Source organism: Eucyclogobius newberryi, unplaced genomic scaffold (genome assembly GCF_026437365.1).
Source record: "Eucyclogobius newberryi isolate DKJ021-1_F unplaced genomic scaffold, fEucNew1.0.hap1 SCAF_6, whole genome shotgun sequence".
Classification (NCBI taxonomy): domain Eukaryota; kingdom Metazoa; phylum Chordata; class Actinopteri; order Gobiiformes; family Gobiidae; genus Eucyclogobius; species Eucyclogobius newberryi.
This window is the reverse complement of record NW_027316278.1, coordinates 34921292-34943125: the sequence shown is the minus strand read 5'-3', so window position 1 is coordinate 34943125 and position 21834 is coordinate 34921292. Positions and strand designations below refer to the sequence as shown.

The following is a 21834-nucleotide window of genomic DNA, read 5'->3' as shown; positions in this document are numbered from 1 at the left end:
AACGAACAAGTCCAAATACGAGGGGATCGAGGGATCGAGGCTCCATGGTCCGGACAAATATATTTAATGGTCCATATCCGTACTTTGAGGGACCCTGAGCCAGATCTACAGTTAAATTGTCCATTGAAGCTTGGTTTCCTCTGGAGTGTCATAACCAGATCAGGACTCAAGGTTTACATCGCTGTGCGTCCAGTGTCTGGATTTCTTGAATTATTGCTACTGTAAAGCTGTTATAACAAAAAAATTATAATGTAGCGTTTTAATAATAAACACAACATTGTAATGTACTCTTTCTGGACACGGTTCCAGCCTCATCTTTAATGTAGCGCTCTGAGCAGATCCGGTGTGCACAATGAAATAGTGCACTGTGGCTTCATGAGAGGGACACTTGTGCTGTGAACTCTTCCCCAGTTTTCTCTGGACTCTTGAGTGAGACCAAGCCACCTGCAGAGCCACAGAGATGTACTGAGAGCGTCTGAGAACGGACCAAGGAATGCTCACTACATTTACATGCACACAGCACTCCACTACGCTGGCCGTCAGGCTAAAGTTTGTTTATAGTCTCATTTAGCCAGAGAACAGGTAAGACAAAACTTGTCTACATGCAGGCCAGAAGGCAGATTACTCGAAACTGTAATCTAAAGTTGTCCAGGGTGTGTGGGAAATGAGGATTAGTGTTCGATCCTTGCACAATTAACAATGCATAGAGCAAACACAGAGTTGGACTCAGACCACCATCCTAAAGGGTTTTCAAAGGGATGCCAAGGGACAGGCTGTTCACATTAAAATAATGTGGATTCGGAAATAGGAAAATTCCAGTGAAAGCAGAGGCACTGCTTCCAGGAATGCTTTCGTCTCAACGCTCCCCCTTAATGTTTGAGAGATTGATGTTACCAGGGAGACGTGTATATTCAGTTTGCAGACTAGGCCTCTTTTCAACTAAAAAGTCAAATTATATTAGACTTTAACTCAACTCTAGAAATATGTGGTATGTATGTGGTATTATGGGAAGAAACGGGAAATTCTTTGGAGTCTCATGTTTAGTTAAGAACTCGAGCCAGTTTTTGTTTGTAGACAAGTTCTTAATTTTATGTATTTATTGATTGACCTTTATTCAACCAGGAAAGTCCCACTGAGATGCAGCATCTCTTTTCCTGGGGAGTCCTGGCCCCCGAGGAGAGGAGCCTATTGTACATATTTTCAATGGAAGGGGAAACCGGAGCACCCAGAGGAAACCTACACAGGGAGACTATGCAAACTCCACACCATAAGGCTGTCCTTCTCAAATAGTGGGGCGCGTACCCTGTTTGTTGTTGGCACGAGCCAAAGGAAAGTGACTTTCTCAAAGTTTCAAGCCCCTAACTCGAGCTGATCTCACTAATAAATTATATAATATTTAAAAGGGGGGCCAATAAGCATACATTTATATTATTTCATCCATTTGTGGCCATTTTATTTTTTAAATTAATACGCTGTATTAAAGGCGGTATGGACGATTTTTCGGCGATTTGAGAACGCAGGCGGAAGTGCGCATGCGTACTCCCCCGTGCGGACTGATACAACACACACGTGCGTTTGTTTATTAGCGCAACGGAGCGCAACGCATTGCTCGTCTCCCGTAGATTTCTGTCCACTTCTGCGTCAGCTCGAACTGTCTTTCTCCGTCTTCATTTTGCCCCGTACACTGAGGGAACTATATTATGATAGATCCATGCGCTTAGGCACGCGGAAACGTGAGGAGGAACTGCACGCGGCTGCAGGTGAGCGATAGGTGCGTTTTATGATTGATACGTGGCAGGACAAATGATTTATCCACGCCACGAGGAAATATGATAAAAAAAATTGCTGAAAAAAATCGTCCATACCACCTTTAAAGAGTAGGGAAGTTAATTGTTATAAAAAATAAATACAATATAAATGTTTCTTTACTTTTTTCTGATAATTGTGAATAATCGTAAAATTGTGATATTTCTCCTCATGATAAACGTGACTAAAATGAATATTGTGACATCCCTAATAAGGAAACAAACAAAAGTCACCCAAAAGCTTATAAGACGAGGAAATATGAGGAAGTGTATGTAGCACTTGGCTTCACTGTGACTGAGGTGGAGACGAGGAAAGACCACTGTGTCTTCAAATGTTGGCAGCGACAGCATGAAGCCAAATAAATTACACATCCATAAAACACACACTTTGCTTCGCTAACATATCGGGGGTGCGGAGTTTATACGCTCATGGGCGCAGTGTAGGGGCGCGCGAAGTGTTTTCTTCTTCCTAGGGGGGGGCTTATCAGAAAATAATTGAGAAGCACTGCCATAAGGCTTGTTTAGCATTCCTAAGCACAAACTTGTGGCCATTGCTGCTTGGTCACATGTTTTCTTGGCTTTAAAGCAAACTGGACAATGTAATCCAGTCTTGGCCATAATCATGGTCCAGGGGAAAGGTTATATTTTTTACCTTTTTTTATTTAACTGGCGCACCTGAAGGAAACCTAAGCAGACACAGGGAGAACATGCAAACACAGAAAAGGGCCCGTGCCGTCCGGGTGTCTAACCTAGGACCTTCTTACTGTGAGGCAAGAGCATAAACCGCTGTGCTGTGTGTGCAGTGTGTGTATATATACATATATTTTTAATTGTCAAATTAAAAAAGGTGACATTTGGCGCAGTGTTTGCTGGGTAATTTCCTAGTGTGATGTCATCAATTATTAACAGGAAGTGAAATTATAAACTTAAAAAACAAGCTATTCTGGGACATTTTTATAATTTTTAGCATTTATCTTAACTGCATTTTGGTTCAATGAGTTGTCCAACCCGTCAAAGGCACCTTTTTTGAGAGCTGTGTCATGAGGCCATCACTAAGGACTGAGGAGGTATGAGGAGGTATGAGGAGTGAGGAGGTGTGAGGAGGTGTGAGGAGGTGTGAGGAGGTGTGAGGAGGTGTGAGGAGGTGTGAGGACCAGTGAGGACCAGTGAGGAACAGTGAGGAACAGTGAGGAACAGTGAGGAACAGTGAGGAGCAGTGAGGAGCAGTGAGGAGGTGTGAAATAAAACAAACTTTTAAGGACAAGCACCCACATGTTTTGACCTTTTGGCTCGCCCCAACAAGGGGAGGATAGGATCGCATCCCTGTGCTAAGGATACACCAGGTCCAAGTGCCCCCCGATCAGGCAAACGTGGTAGTCACAAGTGTCCATAACTGAAATGTAATCACCTCTCGTTTTGGTTAAATGTTTTGCTCCTTGGTTGTACTTTTATTGTAGAAAAAGCTTCAGTTGTAGTCATCTGGACTCAGTTAGAAAAAATAGACGTTTCGACTCTCATCCAATAGTCATTGTCAATAAAAGAATTTAGATCGAGAACTCCGATATTAATACTGTTCTGTGGTAAGACCCGCCCATTGGGCGGAGCCTTCCTGAAGTAGCAAGAGTTGTTTGTTTCAACAGAAACTCCCCCCTTGTATCTACCGAGCTAGCCTATTCAGAATTTTAATGGGCTATTAGAATCCTCTTTGTCTTTGTGAGACCCTGGCTCAACCACCCTGAGTACCTGATTAGCATCTAAATGTCCTGGTCCTGGTCCTCTACCTTTCCAAGGGTTCAGTATACCATTATAGATACCAGGAAGATTGAATCTTAGCCCTCCATTTCTGTTTAAAGAAGGTCTTTCTTTTTTAACAAAAATAGCTTCCTTGACTCCTCTTTCAAACCATCTTTTCTCCCTGCTTAAAACCTTCACCTCACCGTCTTCAAACGAGTGATTAGAGGCTTCAAGATGGAGCTGCACGGCACTCTGAGGTCCTGAACTTGTATTTCTTCTGTGCTGATAGAGCCTTGACCTTTACTGGAGTGGGTGCAGTGAAGTGTGAATGGGACCGTGCCGCTGGCTGACTCCCCCCCTCTCCTTTGTGTCTGTTTCAGGTGGAGTGGATCCAGCAGCAGGTGGTGAAGAGGCGGATCAAGAGAGATTACAAAGCAGCCCCGCCCCTTTCACACTCCAGCCCCGCCCACAACAGTATCTACTTCAATGACGCCAAGTGGAGTAACATGTGGTACATTGTAAGTACAGTATTTTCCGCACTATAAAGCGCACGTAAAGGTCTTTAATGTCCTCAAAAGCCGTCCGTGCGCTTAATAGTCCGGTGCGCTTAATATATGGTTTATTTCTGGTTGTGCTTACTGACCGCGAAGATGTTTTGTGTGGTACATGGTGTATAAAGTTGATTTGGGACACGGGATGCCAATGCGCAACTATATTTACAGTACTCCGGAACCGGAAGTCCCAACAACATATGTGCAAAGCATTCTGGGAATAGTAGTCTACCTGCACGCGGCAAACGCAACACTTTGTCAAAACGTAAACAACATTTTCAGTCAGGCACAACGCAGACACCTACCGGTAAATGAAGGACCCCAAGAAACTTGTCCCAAGATGGCTCTTATATTATTAGAAATGCGCTTACGGGCTGAATTATCAGTCAACTGTGGGAATCAAAAGGCCGGAATTATCACTGAACTGCCGCGTGAGTCCGAGATGCGGGATTACATGACCAAAGAGATTTAAGCACAGAGCACTATCGGCGCTTTGGCTGCTTTTACCATTATGCGCCCCAGCAGACATTAAACCGGGACACGGGATGTAAACAATCGGGGCTGTCCCAGGTAAATCGGGACGTCTGGTCATAGCTATGCGGGATGTACTTCGACGCATTTGAAGGATCTGATGATGAGGAATGAACTAAAAAAGTGAGTGTATTGTGATGTATTTTACGTGTTGCAACTGAACGAGGCTGGGTGTTGTTGTGGATATGCTAACTGTCTTTTAGCAATATCAGACTGTGTTGTATTTTACGTGTTGCAACTGAACGATGCTGGTAGTTGTAGTGGATATGCTAACGTGTCTTTTAGCGGTAGCAGAGTGTGTTCTGTGTTTTGTATTTTACGTGTTTACAAGTGATCTTGACTGAGAATTGATTTGGATATGCTAACATGTCTGTTAGCGATAGCAGAGTGTGTTTTGATGTTGAACAATGTTGATCTGAATGAGTTGAACGCGTTTCATAAAGCTCAACTGACTCTGACTTATCCGTCCGTTTTGTTTATCTTATGCGCTTTATTGTCCGGTGCACTTTATGTATGGACCAGTACACATGGTACACAGATAGCTGATGGTGCGCTTAATAATCCGGTGCGCCTTTTCGTGCGCAAAATACGGTACTCTGGCAGAGAGGCCGTGTATACTACAACACTGTAAAGGCCAGTACAATTCTAGACTAATCTTTTTCATTAGGCTCAGTACCAGGGCACAGAATAAGCGGTATCGCATCGCAAAATGCGACGCAATTTCTCTCAAATGTGATGCATTCGTCTAAAAAAAAGTGTTGTATTGCAGCATTTGCGATACAAAAAAATGTGTTCAATTGTGTAACCAAAGCGCCTAAAATAGCACTGATCACTCGTCAATCTATCGTCAATAACGGCATGACACAATGTAGGATGCTGTGTTGACTTTACGAGGTCCCGTTGATTGCCGCGTCTGAAAACAGGAGAGCGCACGGAGCCACCGGCTAATATTTACAAATACATTTGAAATAAATTATCTTGGAAAATATTGATTGTTAGTCACTTTCATGTTTTGCTATGCAACTTATCAAATTGCTATACAAATTTGAAAAATTGTACGGATTGTTTAGCAGCACTGCTATACAAGAGAAAATCCTTAATCTGAGCCCTGAGTACTAGATCATATACCAGGGGTGGGCAATTATTTTCCTCCGATGGCCATATTCGAATCCAGGCAAGTAGCGGAGGGCCGGCCCGCGATCATTGGTGTGAAAAAAATATAAATTCTGTCAAATATAGGCTATTTAATCTATTATTTAATTAATTCCACGTCATATTTAAGATAAGATAAGATAATCCTTTATTGTCCACTTGTCCAATTTCATTGTTGCAACGCAGGTAGATACAGAGGAAAAGAACAGATAACTTATAGGAAGTTTGAAAAACACTCAACAAAAACTCCTGTAGACAAAACCTCCCATTTCTCAACAAGGGATGGAGGGGAAAAATAATAAAGATAAAATAAATAAATACCATTGCATGTGATCACGACAGTAATTGCACATGAATATGTGTCACGACAGTAATTGCACATGAATTGCACAGTAATTGCACATGAATCACAACAGTAAATTAAGTATAAAATATTAAGGGTACAAGGCATCTGTCTGCACTTGGCATGTTTGGCGCAGTTTGCCCACCTCTGTCATATACGGAATCGGGACGGAAGTTACAGAATCCAATGTGGCGGCCCAAATCACTATCTTAAAAGACAATAATTATATGGCGGGCTTCGATGCGCTTCAGACACTTGGTTAGGGTACACTTCGGATTTGGTCCCAAGAGGGTGCATTTGGAGAATTTTGGAGAAAATTATTGCCTGAGCTGTATCAGCGGGACCGGTCTCGGACGCCGCCATGTTGGATTCAGTAACTTCCGTTCCGGTTGCCGCCATATTGGATTCAGTCACTTTCGAATATGATCTAGTGCCGACCGCTTCACTAGTGGCACTGGAGCAACCTACTTTTTAAACTCGCTCACATTTAACTTGCAGAGCTCTCCCTCGCTCTGGCCCTTTCTCTCTCCCTCGCTCTGGCCCTTTCTCTCTCCCTCGCTCTGGCCCTTTCTCTCTCCCTCGCTCTGGCCCTTTCTCTCGCCCTCGCTCTGGCCCTTTCTCTCTCCCTCACTCTGGCCCTTTCTCTCTCCCTCACTCTGGCCCTTTCTCTCTCCCTCGCTCTGGCCCTTTCTCTCTCCCTCGCTCTGGCCCTTTCTCTCTCCCTCGCTCTGGCCCTTTCTCTCTCCCTCGCTCTGGCCCTTTCTCTCTCCCTCGCTCTGGCCCTTTCTCTCTCGCCCTTTCTCTAGCCATTTCTCTCTCGCCCTTTCTCTGGCCCTTTCTCTCTCCCTCACTCTGGCCCTCTCTCCCTCGCTCTGGCCCTCTCTCCCTCGCTCTGGCCCTCGCTGTCTCCCTCTCTCTGGCCCTCTCCCTCTCTCTGGCCCTCTCCCTCTCTCTGGCCCTCTCCCTCGCTCTGGCCCTCGCCGTCTCCCTCGCTCTGGCCCTCTCCCTCGCTCCGGCCCTCTCCCTCGCTCTGGCCCTCTCCCTCGCTCTGGCCCTCTCCCTCGCTCTGGCCCTCGCGCTCTCTCCCTCGCTCTGGCCCTCGCGCTCTCTCCCTCGCTCTGGCCCTCGCGCTCTCTCCTTCGCTCTGGCCCTCGCGCTCTCTCCTTCGCTCTGGCCCTCGCGCTCTCTCCTTCGCTCTGGCCCTCGCGCTCTCTCCTTCGCTCTGGCCCTCGCGCTCTCTCCTTCGCTCTGGCCCTCGCGCTCTTTCCTTCGCTCTGGCCCTCGCGCTCTTTCCTTCGCTCTGGCCCTCGCGCTCTTTCCTTCGCTCTGGCCCTCGTGCTCTTTCCTTCGCTCTGGTCCTCGCGCTCTCTCCCTCGCTCTGGCTCTCTCTCTCTCTCCCTCGCTCTGGCTCTCTCTCTCTCTCCCTCGCTCTGGCCCTCTCTCTCTCCCTCGCTCTGGCCCTCGCTCTCTCCCTCGCTCTGGCCCTTTCTCTCTCGCCCTTTCTCTAGCCATTTCTCTCTCCCTCGCTCTGGCCCTTTCTCTCTCCCTCGCTCTGGCCCTTTCTCTCTCCCTCGCTCTGGCCCTTTCTCTCTCCCTCGCTCTGGCCCTCGCTCTCTCCCTCGCTCTGGCCCTTTCTCTCTCGCCCTTTCTCTAGCCATTTCTCTCTCGCCCTTTCTCTGGCCCTTTCTCTCTCCCTCACTCTGGCCCTCTCTCCCTCGCTCTGGCCCTCTCTCCCTCGCTCTGGCCCTCTCTCCCTCGCTCTGGCCCTCGCTGTCTCCCTCTCTCTGGCCCTCTCCCTCTCTCTGGCCCTCTCCCTCTCTCTGGCCCTCTCCCTCGCTCTGGCCCTCGCCGTCTCCCTCGCTCTGGCCCTCTCCCTCGCTCCGGCCCTCTCCCTCGCTCTGGCCCTCTCCCTCGCTCTGGCCCTCTCCCTCGCTCTGGCCCTCGCGCTCTCTCCCTCGCTCTGGCCCTCGCGCTCTCTCCTTCGCTCTGGCCCTCGCGCTCTCTCCTTCGCTCTGGCCCTCGCGCTCTCTCCTTCGCTCTGGCCCTCGCGCTCTCTCCTTCGCTCTGGCCCTCGCGCTCTCTCCTTCGCTCTGGCCCTCGCGCTCTTTCCTTCGCTCTGGCCCTCGCGCTCTTTCCTTCGCTCTGGCCCTCGCGCTCTTTCCTTCGCTCTGGCCCTCGCGCTCTTTCCTTCGCTCTGGCCCTCGCGCTCTTTCCTTCGCTCTGGCCCTCGCGCTCTCTCCTTCGCTCTGGCCCTCGCGCTCTCTCCCTCGCTCTGGCCCTCGCGCTCTCTCCCTCGCTCTGGCTCTCTCTCTCCCTCGCTCTGGCTCTCTCTCTCCCTCGCTCTGGCCCTCTCTCTCTCCCTCGCTCTGGCCCTCGCTCTCTCCCTCCCTCGCTCTGGCCCTCGCTCTGGCTTGCTCTCTCTCCCTCGATGTAGGGGCCTGGCAGTGTCTACATCATCAAAAATTGCACATTCCTTGGCCTGTTTGTGAAAAGCGCCTGTACTGTCACTCATCTATAGATTTATTTTTTGATAGCAATTTTCTGAGTTCAGCAATTGAATTGGTAATGGTACAAATTAATATTTAAATTTGATTAAAGTTTGGGACTCTAAACCTTCTTCCTGAGGGCATCGACTCAAACTGGCTCTGGAGTGTGAGGGGGGGTCACTGACCACCCTCCTGCCTAGTTTCATAACGATCTCCTAGGAGCCATACCAATTATTTCACCCGCTCTTTTGGTCAAAGTAAAAATCTGTGATTTGAGTCCAACTAATAAGACGAGCAAGTCCATAATATGATTAAACCCCCAGGGCACTTTGCATAAGAGCGAGCGGACCCCCCCTCTCTCACACGGGGGACACAGAGACCAAACCCTTCAAATTCATGGCCTTTATCTGGCTATATACTTGTTTTGGCTATTTAAGTTACTTAAGCTCTGCTCCTATTCCACAAATCCATTCTGTCATCATTGGTGTTTATAGCGAGTTTATAGTCTGCACCATCAGTGTTTAATAAGCTCTGAGATCATGCACATTATATCAAAACATTCTATTTAATATCAGCCTCACAAACTATATGAAAACATCAATTAATAAAACGATTCTCCCAGTTCTAAAAGTGTTTGTGTGACTACATGCATTTAGCTTCTGTTCTATTATTTCTTTGTAGGTCAAAGGTTAGGTCATGACAGTGTGCTGTGTCTGCAAGGAGATTTTAGGAACATGTCTGGAAGGGATCATACAAGGTTTACTCATGTGACTGTTTTGTTGGCACATGGTATGATGGATTTAATGGAATGAATAGAGCTCTTCAGAAGGTATACACATTTTGAATAACGATGATGAGAAAACTGTCCAAAAACTGCTCTCGTCAGATCCTGGAAGCAGAAGTAGAGATGAGCCTGGTAAGTACTTGGGTGGGAAACCACTGGAATACTAGGTGCCACAGGGGGACCGTATTGCATGCTGTTGTGTCCTTTGGCAAGCCACATTCTCCATCGTAGTATCCATATGCTGGTGTTTGTGAGAGAGAATGTGAGACGACAGAGACAGCAGAAGTATCATGTGTGTTCATTCACATTCACTGTCCACACCAAATAAACAAAAGGAGCAACGAAAAAAACAAGGTTCTCAGAAGTCTCTTTTTTAGCAATACTTTGAACCTCCACCAAGATATTTACAGGCATGCTATAATGCAATTCTGATTGCAAAAATATGATCTATAAAAATGTCACAATTCAAGATAGTATTTTTTGCCGATAATGTATTGCCAGGCTGACTTTTATATGCTTTACATCATTCCCAGTGAAATAGTTCATGTTGTAGGCGTAAACATGCTTTGTGCAGAATAGTGTGCGTTCAAAGTCTGAGACGGGCCTGATTCCGAGGCTTATCAGCAGCTTGTGCACATGCTCGTCCTGCTCATCACTGCTCGCTCTTACCTGTGTGTCCTCCACACTCATTAATGGATAACCCACAGTTGATAAGAGCTAATACTTTGATCACATGGAAGGCTGTTTTTGTGAACAGGGTTTTGTGTAGGACCAAACCCCCTGAACTCTTAAATTTACTTGTGTATGTTAGGGGTTTCCAAAATGGGAGTCTGGACCCTCGTGGGGCCATAAGGACCTAAGCTAGCTATCACATGATTTCAAGCTGTAATTAAAACTATATGGCAGGGTTTAATCTATATACAGTATATTTTGGTTACAGTGTGATCTGTTAACATAATCAAATGTTTAAAAATCCGTTATTTAAATGTTTTGCCTCTGGGTCAGTTGCAGTTATTTTGTGGTTTTGGCTTTGGTGCTACACTTTATATTGTCAGTGGTTACTGACTGGTAATGTGAGTACTTTGAAAGATGATCAGAAAGAAAGCAGAAGCTGTTTACATTACGCTTTTGATACTCATTTCCCTCCATAAACTCGGATAATAATTTTATTTTATAGCTATATGTGCCGCAGTGGGGCTGCAGAGGCTGCAAGTAATGCCGGGTGCATGCTGAGTGCGAGGCAGGTGCGGACCCACACTGGTCCCACAAGACTTACAAAGTGAAAAACCAATTATACAAATTTGTTATACTAACCTCGGAGCGAAAGTCTGTGGAAAGAATCCGCAAGGAGTACAATTTCTCCCGGACACCGGTCTGGAGTAGTTTCCAGGTCATTAGACAAGTGTTCTTGTGCAAAACCACGTGAATCTGGGCAGCATTCGTCAAAAACATGCAGTGCACCGTAGAGCCGAACCAGCCTTGCATTAGTGTACCACCAGAGTTAGACTCCTGCTCAGTGATAGGCCAAGTTCACATTGCAGGGTATGATGCTCAAATCAGATTTTTTTTAGTTTGAATCAATTTTTTTTAAATGTGGTTGTGTGTTAACCCTGCGATGACCTGGCCCCTGTCCAGGGTGTACCCCGGCTAATGCCCAAAGTCACTGGGATAGGGGTCGCGGATGACTGGAGTCTAACGAGAACAAGCGGTAGAAAATTAATGAATGAATGGTTGTTCACATTACAAAAAATACTATTGCCTTTTGGGTCTAGTGTGAAGGGAAGCTCTGTGTGTCCCGCATGTGCATAAAAGAACATAATGTCACACGTTGCGCCCTGTTTACGGAAGTAAAACAGGACTGTTTACTGGCCGCGTCCGCTCCTTTTATTGAGGTCCTTAGTTCCTTTAAAATTTGCACGGAGGCTTTTTATTTCCGCTGTCATTGCTGCCAGGAGCGCTTAACCCCCCGCTCGGCCAACTCCTTCTCAATCTCCTCAAATCCGCCCGATTACGGTACGAACCCTCGATTTGCCTGAATTGATTTGTCTCCTCGTGTATTGATTAGTTCACAAACTTCTTCCACTGACAGTTTTCGGCTCCTTCATCTGCCATTTCACTCCACTTTGACACCGAATTGTGACGTTTTTCGGAAATGTTGCCTATTGATGACGTCTAGGTCTGATGAACGGGACGTGAGCGTTCAGGCTGAGTTGGCTTTCTAAAAGTATGGATACATAATAGATTTATTAGTGGGACTAGGTACCATTAGAGTCCCACTGAGATGAAAAACCTCTCTTCCAAGCGAGTCGAAACATTTTGTGTTTTTTTTTCCTGAAAAAAAAAAAGAGTCCAGATGACTACAACTGAATCTTTTTCTACAATTGAACACTCCTGGACAAATGAGGGATTACGCCGACATTTATCACGCCCATCTTATCCTGTAAAGCACTTTGTATTTGGGAATGAATTGTGCTCTACAAATAAACTCTCCTTGTCTTTTTCAGCACTGTAATGAAGATGTCCATAACTGCCAATCGGACATGAACATCATGGGGGCGTGGAAGAGGGGCTACACAGGCAGAAATGTAGTGGTGACTATTCTGGACGACGGCATTGAGCGAAACCACCCAGACCTTTCTCAAAACTACGTGAGTGTGTATGTATGCCCCAGGGCAGTTTGACGGTACAGAGGATATCAAACCTTCCAACTTGAACGTAGTTTGCTACGCAATCTGACAGCAAAGTACATAGATATTGATGCTCATGTATCAAATGTAAGCGACCACGCTTTTCTGTGAGGATTTGCATCACCCTACATTTAAATGATTTCTGCACATGTTTTGTACAGTCATGGAAAACCTGGAAAAGTCACTGAAAATGAGACTCTAATGTCCATGCTCTGGAAAAGTTTGGAAAGGTTTTGGAATTCTATTGGTTTTGTAAATTTTGAAAATTATTTGGTTTCAGAAATAAATGTCTACATCAAAAGATAAATTGTGGACATCGCGTAGGGTATATTTATTCCAGAAGGGTAAGCAGCACATCACATCCCGCCCGTGGTCAGTTCGAAACAGTAGCTCCACAGCCACTACTCTCTGTGAATTCAACACCAATTTTATAGCCCTTGTTGAGCCTGAGCCCGCAACCACTGGACGCGTAGCCCATACTCAGAGGGTGTCTGCTGGTGAAGAGAACCAGAGACCAGAGCGCACACTGAGCTCAAGCTGGTTCGAGACACGGGATCAAGTGAATCTCTCCGGACGCTGGGAATAAGCTGTTTTGTTTTAACCACGAACACGAAAGACGCCGCTTGGATCAAACCCAAGTTCCGCAGCGCCCACTCCGGAAAAACCTCTTGTACAACATTCTAATTATTTTGGAAGAATTAGAAATGTATAATGAATCGTGCATGAAGAGAGGATTGACATTGAGTTTACTACACGCAATAAATGCGGACAAGGAGACGTGCACCCTGCGCCTATTTCAGAATGGTAAGAAATATTCGGTCCCATTTGCCCAAAAAACAGTGCTCCGAATGGTCATTTGGAGGGGATGCAACTTTAATGTCCCGCACAATCAACTCCCTCTTCCTGTGTGCTCTAGTCTGAACTAGAGGTGTTCAGCACGGCCCCTCATCTGGTCCGTGGCCCGGCCCTTTGTCACCGGAGCCAGGCCATGGCAAAGCCATGCTGGACGTTGGAGCACCAGTCCCTGCCTGTGCCACACGGCACCATAAGATAAGATAAGATATTCCTTTATTGTCCCACATGGGGAAATTTCATTGATGCAACGCAGGAAGATACAGAGGTAGTTACAGAAGAAAAGAACAGATCACTTATAGGAAGTTTGAAAAACACTTTCAGTAGAAGATCTCTTATAAACAAAAACTCAAAGTGACAATATTCAAGCGAGACTTAAAAAAAAGATGTTTGGTTTATGTTTGGGCTTCTGGAGTGGTCTAAACAAAAACTAGAAGGCCTAAGCTTTCTAATGATGTATCACACTAGCATGTGGGCTGTAAGATATTCTTTGAATAAGCAATGCCATTTGGGTGTGTCTAACTATTGTGCACAGGGCAACATAGGCTGCTCTTAAGGGGTTTTAATGAGTATTATCTTTTCTTAATTTTTAATCAATGGAAATGACATCCATCAAAGGAATATTTTTAACATTAAAACAGACCTATACCCCCCAAAAAAGGCCAGGGTAGGGACTGCATCATGGACTTAACCAGGACTTAATACTATGAGGTCTTTTGCCTTCAGCAGCTTCTCAATGTTAGTCTCAGCTGGTTAGAATGTCATCCAGGTGTGAATCAGTCAATGTTCTTGAAGTTTGCAGTTCAAGGTTCAATTTAACTGTAAATTTGGGTACAACCTCTACTTTTTCCATGTGTCTGAGCAAACACACAAACTCCCTGGGCACACTGAGGACCACTGTGATGTGCACCCACCAGTATCACGCCTGTTCAAAACCTTGCACCATAGCAAGTTACATTAAAAGAATCAAATTACAGAGGCAATTTTCATTAGTTTACTTTTATTACAAGCAATTTGGCCCACTTAAAATGAAAAATACAAAAATCATGTTGTTCATGAGATGTATAGTATGTTATATGTGAGAGTCCTGCTTTGGCCTGGCTGTGGTCTTGTTCTGGAACAAATATACACCTTTCAGACATAACATTTTGTTCACATTAAAACATTCATGTGCTGTAGCTTGTGATATTGTGTCTAAAATATATAATATATAAAAATAAAATATCTAATTACAGTTTTTATTAGCATTTCTTCTACTCATAAATGATCTAGTAGTAACTGCATGTAATGAGTATTATCCATAAATAAAAATCTTCGTAAATGTCACTAGAATATGCACAGATTTTGACTTAAATTTTTACCTTTTTTCACTTCTGTCCTTGATGACTCTGTGTGAGCTGATTTATCTGTGTCTTCACATGCGGTTCATCTGCTCCTGAGCTCGTACTTATCTAGTGAATATTACGTTGTGACATAAGATATTTACACAGGAATATGGTCCAGAGTAATGATGCACCTGTTGTCTTTTGACTCGTGAGTCAGGTCTGGACAAGAAAGTTTCATTTACACAATAGTGACACACCAGTTGTATTTTGAACGCGCCCGAGGTCTGCGCTGTGGAACTCATTAAACAAATTTCTCAGTGAATATGACTGATTGTAATAAAACACATAATTTTGAAACTAAAAATATAGAGAACACGACGTGTTCCCTGGACAGTGCTTCTACTGTCCACAAGAGTCTTCTTCAGTGTGTCAAACGCTTGTGCTTCCTGCTATATTGCGCCCGGTGGCCGTTTGTGGTAAAAAAAAAAATTCTGCGCTCCATAGAATTTCTTGTGCGCGCACTAAGTGCAAGGAGTGTGCAATTGCGCAGGTGCGCAGCTCAAGGAACAGTGATAGTAAGCCTATTTTTTTACATTTAAAAAGTGTTTTTCTTTATTGCGTGCGCTTTTTGATTTTATACATGTTTTATTATTCATTGTTTCATGTTGCGCCAAATCACCAAAGCAAGTTCCTTTGTGAAATTTGTTCATTGACAATGGCAATAAAACGTTTCTGATTCTCATAATAATAAAAGTTTGCTCATAGTGATTTTTTTTTTTTTTTTTTTGTAAACAGAATCCCACTGAAACTCAATCAGCTCAATCTGAATGTGGTCTGAGCCTAAAGGGTTGAGAGAATAGCTCCATATCACCAACACGTTCCCTTAAAGTCTACAAAATGCAGATCAAACTCCCCGTTTAGGCTCCTTAAAAGTCCTGCATATTCAGGCAGCTTCTCCTCTACTAAGTTTACTTCTCTCAAGCTGGGGAAGTGAAGCCATGTTTCCTGGGAAGAGGTAGAAATCCCAAGTTTTGCACACAATAACCATTATGAATAAATGTAATTTTACAAGATGAGTAGCCAGAAGCAGGTAAGCACGTAAGCAAACAATGACATGCCACAAAAGTCACGGACAAAATAAGCACCATGGACAGCGCATATCAGAGTGCACACAATTGCTGACTGTAACGTCAAGAGTTGCACGTATTGAATAAAGACATTTATAAATCTGTGTTGTGTATGGTCTCTGGTGGACGACAGAGTAGCCCCAGCTTCATTTGAAAGGCCTTCACGTGGTCAAACATCTCCATCATGATCTGATCCTCTCCTTGAAGTCGAACATTCAGAGATGAGAAGGTCCATGCTCTTCACCGTGATTGACACGTCGCAAATAAATTTTTCATCTGATGTCACCTCCTTTGGTTGTCAGAAACTGTATGAAGGCATGGCAACTGTATGAAGGCAGGGGAGTCCTGACCCCTGAGGGGAGGAGTCTATTATACATGTTTTTAGCGACAGGGGAAACCGGTGCACGAGGAGAATTCTGTGCCACCTTGCCTCCACATTTGGCAATTTTATTAGACGGGACAGCTGAGCATGAAAAGGGGATGAAAGAGAAAGAAGGACATGCAGTAAATTGTCATAGTCAGGATTCAAACTCATGACACTGCGGCCAGCTGCACATGGAGCCTGGCATCTGTGCTGCCGCCTTAACCACGCAACAGCATGTGGATATGAACGGTATGACCCTATATTAACCTCCAGTGACGTTATGTCGGTAACATTACAGTGGAGAAATAGAATAAGTATGTGGGTATGTGGTACATACTTGAGACATCTTTGGCGCTTTTGTTTGAAACTGGAATTAAAGTTATGGAGTATGCTAAAAGTACATTTTTAAACTAAATTGTAATTAAATGGGTTGAAATTTAACATATGCTGTTTGTTCTATTGTTTCGACGATTGTGTGCAGTCTCTATCAGCTAATTAAAGCAACGAATTTATAGAAAATGTGTGAATAAGAGAGATCTGGGCGGCAGTCGACGGCAGGGGCCTCGGCGACCAGATCTCCAGACACAGAGACTAACTCTGGGGACATGGAATGTCACCTCGCTGGGGGGGAAAGAGCCTGAGCTTGTGCGGGAGGTTGAGCGATACCGACTAGATATAGTCGGCCTCACCTCCACGCACAGTTTGGGCTCTGGAACCCATCTCCTCGAGAGGGGCTGGACGCTCCACTTCTCTGGTGTTGCCCGCGGGGAGAGGCGGCGGGCTGGTGTGGGCTTGCTGATAGCCCCTCAGCTCAGCCGCTACGTGTTGGAGTTTACCCCGGTGAACGAGAGGGTCGCGTCCCTCCGCCTTCGGGTGGGGGACAGGTCTCTCACTGTTGTGGCGGCCTACGGGCCGAACAGCAGTGCAGAGTACCCGGCCTTCTTGGAGTCCTTGGGAGGGGTACTGGACAGTGCACCGACTGGGGACTCCGTTGTTCTACTGGGGGACTTCAACGCCCACGTGGGCAATGACAGTGACACCTGGAGAGGGGTGATCGGGAAGAACGGCTTCCCCAATCTGAACCCAAGCGGTGTTCAGTTATTGGACTTCTGTGCTAGCCACAGATTGTCCATAACAAACACCATGTTCAAGCACAAGGGTGTCCATCAGTGCACATGGCACCAGGACACCCTAGGCCGGAGGTCAATGATCGACTTTGTTGTCGTGTCATCAGACCTCCGGCCGCGTGTCTTGGACACTCGGGTGAAGAGAGGGGCAGAGTTGTCAACCGATCACCACCTGGTGGTGAGTTGGATCCGCTGGCGGAGGAGGAAGCCGGACAGACTTGGCAGACCCAAGCGCATTGTGAGGGTCTGTTGGGAACGTCTAGTAGAGCCCTCTGTCAGTAGGGTATTCAACTCGCACCTCCGGGAGAGCTTCTCCCATGTCCCGGGGGAGGCTGGGGACATTGAGTCCGAGTGGACCATGTTCTCCGCCTCCATTGTTGATGCGGCTTCTCGGAGCTGTGGTCGCAAGGTCTCCGGTGCCTGTCGTGGCGGCAACCCCCGAACCCGGTGGTGGACACCGGAAGTAAGGGATGCCGTCAGACTGAAGAAGGAGGCCTATCAGGCCACTCTGGCTTGTAGGTCTCCAGAGGTCATCGACGGGTATCGGCAGGCCAAGCGAGCCGCGGCTCGTGCTGTCGCAGAGGCAAAAACCCGGGCCTGGGAGGAGTTCGGGGAGGCCATGGAGGCGCCTCAGGAGGGGGAAGCAGTGTCTCACCAACACCGTTTACGGTGCGGGTGGAGGCCTGCTGACCTCGACTGGGGATGTCGTCGGACGGTGGAAGGAATACTTTGAGGATCTCCTTAATCCCTCAGTCACGTCTTCCGAAGAGGAAGTAGAGACCGGGGACTCGGAGGCTGGCTCATCCATCACCCAAGCTGAAGTCACTGAGGTTGTTCGCAAACTCCTCGGTGGCAGGGCTCCGGGGGTGGATGAGATCCGCCCTGAGTATCTAAAGTATCTGGATGTTGTAGGACTGTCTTGGTTGACACGTCTCTGCAACATCGCGTGGCGTTCGGGGACCGTGCCTCTGGACTGGCAGACCGGGGTGGTGGTCCCTCTGTTCAAGAAGGGGGACCGGAGGGTGTTAGAGGAAGTGTCTGGGGAGAAGGAAGTCTGGGAGTCCCTGCTCAGACTGCTGCCCCCGCGACCCAGCCCCGGATAAAGTGGCAGAAGATGGATGGATGGATGGATGGATGGATGGTGTGAATAAGCAATTCTAAGTCATTCAGAGTTGGGAACTGGTTGGAATGGAAAAGTTATAAAAAACCTTAAGTCAAAATCTGTTCGACCCCTGTCTGCATTTGTACTGCGCCATGTTATTTCAAGGCAGGTGTGAAGGCTGCACAGGGTGTGGAAGGGGAACGGGACATGCACACTTCGAATCTGGGAGAGCGAGATGACCACACGATATGAGCAGTGTTTGTCTGCGGGCTCCTTTTATTTGTTCAAGCCTTGATCATCAATTTGGTGGAATTTGCTTTTGGAACAGAATTGAAAAGGAAGCTCAATTTGTCATCACCGTGGGGAGTTTTATCAAATCAAATAAGCCATGCATTAAAGAAAACCAATTTAAATTTACAATTAAATTAAATTAGACTTGGTATGTACACAAAATTTACAGTTAAATGTACAGATGTTGTGCAGAAAGTGAACAGTGAGTGATTAAATTATGACTGAAGTGACCGTTTTTAGAAGTGTTCATGAGTCCAACTGCAGAGTGTTCTTGAGGTGGGAAGTTCTGGTCCGGATGGACCGTAGCTTTCTGCCTGAGGGGAGTGGCCTCCTGCCTGATGGGAGTGGCTCGTATTGTCCGTGTCCAGGGTGAGAAGGTGAGAGGGTGATGTAATGGATTGGAAGTGTCAAAGATGATTCGATTCGATTTATTTTTGTAACGCCCAAAGTCACAATCTTAAAGCTCTTTGTGATTGAGTATCAGTGGATGGGAGGGGTTGATCGTGATTTTGGAGATTTTGGGAACAATGGGTAGTTTTTTGTGAGTCTAGATGACCCTTCCAGACAATTGTTAAGAGTAAAGATAAGATAAGATCCTTTTAGTGGAATGTGAAGGTGAGTATGCTTTCAAGGATGGTGATGTAGACCTGTAGGAGTAGTTAAGGTCTGTCATTGAAACCTGCCATAGTTTGTTCACCTCTGAAACCTTCCTATACTGAGCACATTTCGTTTCGGGCCTTTGTAGTGGCCGCTGCTGAATCCTGAGCTAATGCGAATATGATTACATGTTACGTTTCTTCAGGGGTCAGAGAGCTCACCCCTTATCATCCAGGCTTTTGACCGAAGGAGTGAGTTGATTGACCATGTGCTCATGCCTGACCAAACCATTTCAGACCAGGCCAAGCTGTTCTCGCTGGGCTGAGGTTGGAGCATGGCGGTTGGACAAACCGTCCCACCGCCGAAGGTACCGAAAAAGTACTTACAAAATTTGCCTCGATATGGAAAGCCAATGTGATCGCACTCCACCACTTAGGAGCGGCGTATCGCGGCGTATTTTCCGGCGCTTTTACAAAATAAAGCAGCGCTTTTAACAATGTGCGCCGTCTGGCGTTACGGCGTGCGCCGCTCAGCGTTCTCTTAATTTACATCTTAATTTACACAGCATGGCAGCCCGCCATGCCAAAACTCCTCAGCAAGAACACTGATGTAGGTTATCATACCCAGAGATCTAGAGATGTCAGTCAGTACTACACAACACGGTACATCTCCACTGCACAGACACTCCTGCTTTAAATCTTTTGGCTGTAATAACATTTGTATTGTGCCTGCTGCAGGATGCCCAGGCGAGCTTTGACGTCAATGGCAACGACGTGGACCCCATGCCCCGATACGACGCTACCAACGAGAACAAGTAAGAAACGCCATTGTAATGTTTCCATGTGAAGAGTGGTGCATTTGGAGGTAGAACTCCATTGTTGTTCTCTGTGCTGAGAGCGAGAGATTGTGGTGCGCCTGGTGCCAGTTTGGCTTTGAGTTTTGGCAGTGGCTCAGTCCCGGCTGGTAGAGCATTACCTTAAAGAGACAGACCCACATTTGACCATTACTCATTTAAACTAGCTTTAAGTTTTACTGATGCCATCTCTTCATTATTATCTGTTCCATCTGCCCCAAAAAACTCCAGTGTGACTGGAGCACTTTCTTATACTTCGTTTTTATTTTTTTAGGCCCCTTTATAGGACAGGACAGTGCAACGAGAAATGGGGATGAGAGTGGTGAAGGATATGCAACAAATTGTCAGATTCTGTGTGATCTGCAGTTGGATTGTCAAAATAAGCCTCTGGTATAGCTGCTGAGGGCAGCTCTGTATTCAATGACACAGATGTTACATTAATGCAAAGTGAAGGCAGTCATTTTGACTGGTTGAAAATCAATCAACGATCTAGATGTATGCTATAAAATTGAAACTGTAGATCTGGTTTAGTCCAGATTCCTTCTGAGATCTTTCCTTCTTATGTTTAGACCAGAAGTCTTTTACTTACTCGGTACGTTTGTGGTGAAACTGAAAAGTTTGGAATGGGGAAAAAAAAAAAAAATAATATATATATATATATATATATATATTAATTATTATTTGCAGCAATAATATACAAATAAATAATTTCAAAATAATCATGTGAATGTGATTTTTAAGTTTTTTTTTTTTTTTTTTCCAGATTCCGTCTCTGTGGAAATGCACCTACAATGAAAATTTTAGACCTTTCTATAATTTCTAATTGGGAAAACCTGCATATTTTCCTCACTGTAGCTACATAAATGTTTGTTAGTTACTTCACTTCCCCCACAGTTCATCTTCATCTCCTTTGTTTCCTCAGACACGGGACGCGATGCGCTGGTGAAGTTGCTGCAGCTGCAAACAACTCCCATTGCATTGTGGGAATTGCCTACAACGCCAGAATCGGAGGCATGTGACTTTTGTGGTTTAAGTGTTAAAGGTTAAGCAGTGTTTTCATTGAATAACACTAAACTTACCAAAAAGCAGATAAAAACCATCATTGAACCTAATATCCTTTTTGTGCTGAATGTTGGCCCTTTAACTCTGACATGTTGGGGCTGTAGCGCATTAGCTTCCCTCCGCTGCTAACGACAACAGCAAAACAAACCATAGGGTAAACAGCGGCCCCTCTGCTTCTCCTCGCGCCAGTGCAGTGGTGGAGCGATAGAGCGACACCAGCAACAAATAGGAAAACGCTAAGAAACTAATCCAAATGTTACATACTACGCACAAGCTCATTCTCAGTTTATGGACAATGTGAAACGCGTCCAAACTCTACAGAGGCAGGGTCAGGCCTTTAGGGGGAACGTTACTGTGGCTGTCAGAATGTAGGGGTGGTGGGCCGCCACACACACACAAACGCAGCAGAAACACTGGGTTCAGACCTCGTCCAAGCACACACAGTTGTGCCCCTGAACAAGACGTCTCACCCATTTTCCACTTCACAGAAGCTTGTTTGACGCGGCCATCCTCTCTTCATTTCTGTTTTTTTGGGATACTGTAGTAACTATGATCCAAAGAAAGGCAATGATTCAATACACATTACAGATCTTGGACAGGACGTGTTCTTTAACTCGAGCAGTGAATTACCAAAATGGTACAAAAAGGACCAACCAAATGTTTGTGTAAGTAAAAATATTTTCAGATTGTTTTCAGAGTTCTTGGGGTAATGAATTCCACTGTTGGGGGCATAAACCGAAAAGGCACGGGCCCCTCTGGTAGCAAGTTTGGTCCTAGGCAAGAAGGGCCTCCTCATGAGACCGGAGCGCACGATAAAGTAGAGTTTTGTTAAGGCCTGTCTAAAGAATGTTGCAGTCCAATCTTAAAAACAAAAAAGTATTCACTACTTTCTCAAAATCATGCACAGATAAAAATAGTTTGTTTTTTAATTTTATTCATTCATTCATTTTCTACCGCTTGTTCCCTTTTGGGGTCGCGGGTGACTGGAGCCTACTCCAGCGACTTTGGACCTTAGGTGGGGTACACCCTGGACAGTGGCCAACTCGTCGCAGATTATTATT

The 21834-nt window shown here is 45.7% G+C and overlaps 1 protein-coding gene across 2 annotated transcripts in view; it reads left to right on the top strand.

The window, feature by feature from the left end:
• The window catches only part of pcsk5b (proprotein convertase subtilisin/kexin type 5b), a 119435-nt gene that overhangs the window by 14652 nt on the left and 82949 nt on the right, over positions 1–21834 (top strand). For both annotated transcript variants that reach the window (XM_072434024.1, XM_072434025.1), the window contains exons 3-6: positions 3920–4057; positions 11891–12034; positions 19596–19672; positions 20634–20722. In XM_072434024.1, coding sequence (XP_072290125.1) covers positions 3920–4057; positions 11891–12034; positions 19596–19672; positions 20634–20722 — 448 coding nt within the window. The remainder of the gene's footprint in view (positions 1–3919; positions 4058–11890; positions 12035–19595; positions 19673–20633; positions 20723–21834) is intronic.